General features: G+C 52.4%; 1 protein-coding gene across 1 annotated transcript; it reads left to right on the plus strand.

Annotated features, from left to right (window-relative positions):
• Positions 1–524: 524 nt before the first annotated feature.
• LOC147325374 (uncharacterized) lies at positions 525–5,166 on the plus strand. Its single transcript, XM_086297734.1, has 2 exons — positions 525–1,576; positions 5,151–5,166. Exons 1-2 carry the CDS (start codon positions 525–527, stop codon positions 5,164–5,166), a joined length of 1,068 nt encoding a protein of 355 aa, XP_086153860.1.
• The last annotated feature ends 2,013 nt before the right edge of the window (positions 5,167–7,179 follow it).

Genomic DNA, 7,179 nt, shown 5'->3' on the forward strand with positions numbered 1-7,179 from the left:
TCTCTTTGTGCTTTATTCTATGTTTTCCCCAGCCCGTTATGTCTGCGTTCTCCCCGTCCTCTCTCTCCTCCTGTTTGAACCTCTGTGTACTTCCTGCTTTACTTTGCCCATCTCCCATCAGTGTTACGTTCACTCCTGCCGTGTCTTGTTATGATTATCAGTGTCACCTGTGTTCCCCGTGTGCATCCACTTCCCCTGATCATCCCTCATGTGTATTTAGTCTCTGTGTTTCGTACAGTCTGTGTCGCGTCGTCTGTGTTCTCACCTCCATGTTTTCACGGTCAGTCCTTGCAGTGATCATCATAGTCTGAGTTTTCTTAGTTTGTCGCAGTATTAGTTTTCCCAGTTTAGTTATAATCTAGTCACGCCATCCCTGCTTTGTTTGTGCACTTTGTCTTCAGCCATAATAAAGGCTCGCTTTCTGTTAAGTCCACTCCCGTCTACTCACTTGTGTATGCACCTGGGTCCATCACACACACCACCGCACGGCCTGTCTCTGCAGACCGCGACAGTACGACGCGACCATGTCGGACCCAGCGACACAAGAGAGGGAGATCCTCCAGACGGTGGAGTCACTATGTGGTAAATGGCTGCGGTGCTCCGGAGAGGAGGAACGGGAGGAGTTAGCCCGCCAAGCGGGAGTATGCGTGTCTGTGTTTCCCTGGCTATGGGAGGCACTACACCCGCTGATCACTGACTTTCTCATCACCGCTCTCCAACTCTGTCCGCAGCCACGGCTGCCTAGTGTGCGGGCGGTGCCGCCAGAGCCCTGCTGTTGTCCCGTTTCCCCGCTGCTTCGCGAGCCAGAAGCAGTTGCGGTTGGAACGGTGAGGCTCGCCACGGACACACCCTCCGCTCGCGCCCCGTCGGCTTCCGCGTCTTCACCGCGGTCTGGCCGCACGGCGTGGCACACGGAGACGACGGAGGCCATAGACTTTGGCGAGGAAGAGCGGCAGCAGGTGTTACGGGCTTATCGGGAGGACGAGCTCCGGTGGAAGCCCTGGCTCATCCCGGAGGAGGACCTCTCACCTGCTGCACAGCCTACCAGCCGCTCGCCGTCTCCAATCCGCTTAGACTTTACTTCGCCTGCCTCATTTCTGGCAAGGATGTGGGCGGACGACCGGGAGATCGCCGCTACATCACCCCCTGCATTGGTGCCATCAGCGCCCATCGCGTCAGCTACCAGAAGGGGGCGGCGCCGGCGCCGCCGTGGCACCGCATTAACTCCGGTGAGTGACTGCGTTTTCGTGCCTCACGTCCCCTCTATGAAGCAGAGTGAGATGAGCATTGATTTGCCGGGGCCGGACACTATGACTGAATCGTGTTCGGAGACTGACAGTACAGTGTTTAGTTGTTTAGAAAGACCTACTAAGGAAATCATGGAGTCCGGTCTCTGTGAGCAGCAGCAAGCAGCTTGCACCCACGTAGAGGAGGAGCTCCGGGGAAAGCCGTGGCCTACCCCCGATAGTCAGCACATCTTTCGGGGAACACGCCTGGCTCTCGGGGGCCCTCGGAGCCACCAGGGTCTGCAGCCTCTCACAACTCAGTTAGCTCCCTCGCAGCCCTTCACAGCTCAGTTAGCTCCCTCGCAGTCACCCTCAGTTCAGTTAGCTCCCTCGCAGCCACCCTCAGTTCAGTTAGCTCCCTCGCAGCCACCCTCAGTTCAGTTAGCTCCCTCGCAGCCACCCTCAGTTCAGTCTCCAGTGCCGCCTGTAGCCCAGTCCCCGATAGCAGTACGGTCCGCTGGTCAGCTTAACATTCAGCCAGGGGTCTCAAATCTCTCTGGCTCTGCATCAGCTCCTGCTGGGAGCTCGGATGAGCTCATCCAGGACTCCGCGGCTCCCACGCCGCCACCTACCTCATCAGCTGGAGGGTCCGAGGGGCCCGTTCAGCCTTCTGTCTCCGCTGGAGGGTCCGAGGGGCCCGTTCAGCCTTCTGTCTCCGCTGGAGGGTCCGAGGGGCCCGTTCAGCCTCCTGTCTCCGCTGGAGGGTCCGAGGGGCCCGTTCAGCAACCTTCCTCGTCAGCCGGGGGTTCTGGAGAACCGCACCAGCCTCATGCCACGTCAGCTGGAGGGTCCGAGGGGCCCGTTCAGCCTTCTGTCTCCGCTGGAGGGTCCGAGGGGCCCGTTCAGCCTCCTGTCTCAGCTGGAGGGCCCGAGGAGCCCGTCCGGCCTCACGCCTCGTCTGCTGGAGGGCCCGAGGAGCCCATCCAGCCACCTTCTGCTACGCCTGGTCCAGCCTGTGCTTCGTCTGCTGCAGCTCCGGCCTGTGCTTCGTCTGCTGCAGCTCCGGCCTGTGCTTTGTCTGCTGCAGCTCCGGCCTGTGCTTCGTCTGCTGCAGCTCCAGCCTGTGCTTCGTCAGCTGCAGCTCCAGCCTGTGCTTCGTCAGCTGCAGCTCCAGCCTGCGCTTCGTCTGCTGCAGCCTCAGAGTCTTCGTCTACTTCAGAGTCTTCGTCTGCTGCAGCCTCAGAGTCTTCGTCTGCTGCAGCCTCAGAGTCTTCGTCTGCTGCAGCCTCAGAGTCTTCGTCTGCTGCTGCCTCAGAGTCTTCGTCTGCCTCAGAGTCTTCGTCTGCCTCAGAGTCTTTGTCTGCTGCAGCCTCAGAGTCTTCGTCTGCCTCAGAGTCTTCGTCTGCCTCAGAGTCTTCGTCTGCTGCAGCCTCAGAGTCTTCGTCTGCCTCAGAGTCTTCGTCTGCCGCAGCCTCAGAGTCTTCGTCTGCCGCAGCCTCAGAGTCTTCGTCCGCTGCAGCCTCAGCCTGTGCTTCGTCCGCTGCAGCCTCAGCCTGTGCTTCGTCCGCTGCAGCCTCAGCCTGTGCTTCGTCTGGTCCCGCCTCAGCCTGTGCTTCGTCTGGTCCCGCCTCGACTGGTCCCGTGCCCACCGGGCCTCGGCCAGTACGCCTGACACTGGAGAGCCGCCGCTGCCTTGCGCACTGCCGGCCCCCTGAACTGCTTCGCCGCCGCCTTGCGCACTGCCGGCCCCCTGAACTGCTTCGCCGCCGCCTTGCGCACTGCCGGCCCCCTGAACTGCTTCGCCGCCGCCTTGCGCACTGCCGGCCCCCTGAACTGCTTCGCCGCCGCCGCTGCCTTGCGCACTGCCGGCCCCCTGAACTGCTTCGCCGCCGCCGCTGCCTTGCGCACTGCCGGCCCCCTGAACTGCTTCGCCGCCGCCGCTGCCTTCCGCGCGGCCGGCCCCCTGAACTGCTCCGCCTTCGCCGCTGCCTTCCGCGCGGTCGGCCTCCGGATCTGTTCTGTCACCGTGACCACCTTTCCCGTGGCCGGCCTCCGGAACGGTTGGACTGGACTTTTGTGTTGTCGCCTCTCGGGTTGGCCTTCGGGCCTCTTTGGACATTCGCCTTCCTGTTCTGGACTCTTTTGTGTATTTGTGGACTCAGTTTTGTTCTCGTGCTCCTTGTTTTTGGTTCGTTTTGTTCCCTCCGTCCTGGTCCCCCGCCTCCCGCCCTGGGTGGGGTGTTTTCTGTTTCGCTTGTGTTTTGTTTCTCGGGTTTGGGCTGTCGGGAGCCAGCCCTTTAGGGGGGGGTGGTGTCATGGTCCTGGGCCATGTGGGCCCAGTATTCTTAGTTTTCATGTATTTTTGTATTTTGTTCTTTATTTAGGCCATGCTTCCTGGGTTGATCTGTTACGTTGTTCCTTATGTGTTTTCCCTTCGTGACTCTTACCCCCTGTGTGCCCCTCTGTGTATTTATGAGCCCTCGTCTCTCTTTGTGCTTTATTCTATGTTTTCCCCAGCCCGTTATGTCTGCGTTCTCCCCGTCCTCTCTCTCCTCCTGTTTGAACCTCTGTGTACTTCCTGCTTTACTTTGCCCATCTCCCATCAGTGTTACGTTCACTCCTGCCGTGTCTTGTTATGATTATCAGTGTCACCTGTGTTCCCCGTGTGCATCCACTTCCCCTGATCATCCCTCATGTGTATTTAGTCTCTGTGTTTCGTACAGTCTGTGTCGCGTCGTCTGTGTTCTCACCTCCATGTTTTCACGGTCAGTCCTTGCAGTGATCATCATAGTCTGAGTTTTCTTAGTTTGTCGCAGTATTAGTTTTCCCAGTTTAGTTATAATCTAGTCACGCCATCCCTGCTTTGTTTGTGCACTTTGTCTTCAGCCATAATAAAGGCTCGCTTTCTGTTAAGTCCACTCCCGTCTACTCACTTGTGTATGCACCTGGGTCCATCACACACACCACCGCACGGCCTGTCTCTGCAGACCGCGACAATGATGAGTTCAAACAGGTGCCATTCATACAGGTAACGAGTGGGGGACAGAAAAGCTTCTTACAGAAGACGTTACAGGTCTGTGAGAGCCAGAGATTTTCCTTGTTTGAGGTGACCAAATACTTATTTTCCACCCTAATTTACGAATAAATTCTTTACAAATCCTACCATGTGAATTCATGGATTTTTTTTTTTTCACATTCTGTCTCTCACAGTTGAAGTGTACCTCTGGTGCAAATTACTGACCTCTGTCATCATTTTAAGTGGGAGAACTTGCACAATCGGTGGCTGACTAAATACTTTTTTGCCCCACTGTATGTGCCGCTCAGGTTTTCAAACCCGGTCCCTGACTAACCTGCCAGGAGAATGAATGCACTGATGAATGTCATCAGTGAGATGGGAGGGAGAGACACTGTGGCCCTTCCATAAATGAAAGAAAACCACTTTTGTGATGTAAAGTGTGAGAATGTGTGTTTTCGGAATACATTCAGTGAATCAGCATCCACAAATGGGCTCCTAATGAGAGGCTCCTAAAAGCTGTTAAACTTCATCGCTTATTGTCCAATTACAGTTCATAGATGAAACAGGATTATTTTTGCTGGATTATTGTCTCGTGTATCAGGATTTAGGATTTTAGGACCGGGCTCAGATCAGAGTCTTTGTTAGGGGATTTGTTTTAAGTCTGTCCAGCTTTCCGGTTTTACACTCTGGATTTAGTTTTGGCCGTGTCCAGTCCTCCTCATCCTCCTCCTCGCCCTCCTCCTCCTCACAAGTGCTGTGGTGTTCAGGGTTTAACAACTCGTGCTTCAGGTCAAAGTCTGATCAGAGCCTGCAAATCCGGGAGCTCAGCTTTTCACTCTGTCCTCCTAATAGACACCTCTCCCACTCCCTTATTCTCTGCTCTTCTTCACCTCTGTGTTTATCTGCAGCCTGCAGATTTGTTAGCCCCCTCCGCTCCTCTCCCTCAGGATTTGTCCCTTCCCTCATTTCATCGGAGGAAAACGTCTCTACTCTCTCCATGGTAACGCTGGCTGTTTTCATCAGGTTGAATTTCATTACCTTGTGTGTTTGTGCATCTTAATAAACCAAGTGTGTGTGTGTGAATGTTTGGAGTGTGTGTTGACAACCTATTAGTGTGAGAGCTGCGCTATGCGGCGCTCTGCACATCGATGTGTGTGACTTTACAGCTGTGTGTGCTGCAGAATAAAAAGGTCAGTGTTCTTTTGAAGCCTGAATTCCTCCATCAGCTAAGAAACAGAGCTGGAGGGGTGAGAGGGAGAGGGGAGGAGCGGGGAGGAGAGGGGGGTGCTAAAGGAGAGTTAAAAACAAAATGCTTCTAAAACAAGAAAGAGCAGGTGAGGACAGGAGAGGAGGCGAGAAGAGGAGAAGAGGGGAGTGTTCATCTGAATCATGGATGTCTGAGTCAAATGCAAGTGTTTGATTATAAATGGGCTAAACCAGTAAACTCACATCCATCCATTCATTTATTCATTTATCCATCCATCCATCCATCATCTTCCACTTCTCCAAAGGTGGGTTGCAGTAGCAGCAGGAGAAATGTGGTATTCTACACATTTTGCCTCCTTCCTCGTGGGGGATCTGGAGGCATTCCCAGGCAGGATAAGATATAGGTCTGCCCTGAGGTCTCCTCCCCGTTGGCATACCTGAGAAAACCTTACCTTAAGCACCTCAACTGTCACAAACTCAGCTGAGATCTCTCTGAAAGTATAAACCCAGCTATCCTGTGGAGGAAACTCATTCAAGCCTAATATTCCTGACCTGACTCTTTCAGTCTTATGACCATAAGGCAGAACCTATGACCATAGGTGAGGGTTGGAACAAGTCTCAGTGCTCAGTGCTTCCTTAATTTCTCGAGTCTGTTACTGCTGACTCCTTACCAATCCGCTGGTCCTGGTGACTGTAGCGTCGTTGTCTGGGGCAACTGTGCCACGTAGGGAACGTCTGGTAGCCAGGCCTTAATCTGTGGGGCTTTTTAAAGTGCTGCCTCCCTAAAATAATATGATTCTGCCACATGTGGCCCACTACACACCAGGGCAGGCATAAGGTTCGGGGCGGTTCTCAGGGAGCAGGACCAGTAAACAACTGCCTGCAAAGTTTTACCTATAAAATAATTCAGTTGGTTGATTTATGAATCAGTTTACATTCTGAAAATTTCACTTTCATTAAAGTGATTAACACCCAAAAATGTCTTAAGTAATTTCAACATTACACTGCATTACATTATCACATTATAAAGAAATTCTGCTTTAGTAAAACAAAGAAAGCAGTCAGCATAGCTTAACCATGCTTTCAGAAATAAATCAGTAAAATTACACTGGCAGCTCATTATTTGCTTTTTGTCCCATAATTAAATGAGAAATTTTCTGTTAATCTGCAGAAAATCCTTTTTTACTGTGGACATACTTAAAAACATGAAGTTCTGATATTTGATGGTTCACAGTGAAAGGAACTTTCCTGTTTTCTAGTGGACCCTCAGTTTTAAACGCTGGGGTAGTATTGTACTGTGGGTGAGTCTGTTAGTGACAATGTTGTAAAACTGTGAAAATGATCAGAAAAATGAACATCCACGGGGCTGGTTTGAATCCTGTGTTTGACCTCCCTGACATAATAATAAGAACATGAGTGTTACAAACTCCGTGCGACTCACTGCCTACCACAGCCTGCTAATAGTTGAACGCTACCATCATGATAATGTCATAACAATAATAATAATAACGTTTCATGCTTTGGAAATGTAATTTTTACAAACTGCCAATCATTTTCTCTAACATGTTAAATTTGCCCTCCACAACAGCAGGGGGTGCTGCTGTGAGCATATAAAATGATTTTTAAGTGTGATTCATGTAAAGCTACTTTTAAAAACTATGACGTCTTTGTTCAGTTGATCTGTGACCTCAATGATCGCTTCTGTTGTGAAGGCTCACCTTTTAGCACACT

The sequence above is a fragment of the Aulonocara sp. 'chitande type north' Nkhata Bay genome, linkage group LG7, assembly GCF_057382095.1.
Source record: "Aulonocara sp. 'chitande type north' Nkhata Bay isolate Kocher_YH1m ecotype deep benthic linkage group LG7, A_spYH_male_GT1.1, whole genome shotgun sequence".
NCBI classification, from domain to species: domain Eukaryota; kingdom Metazoa; phylum Chordata; class Actinopteri; order Cichliformes; family Cichlidae; genus Aulonocara; species Aulonocara sp. 'chitande type north' Nkhata Bay.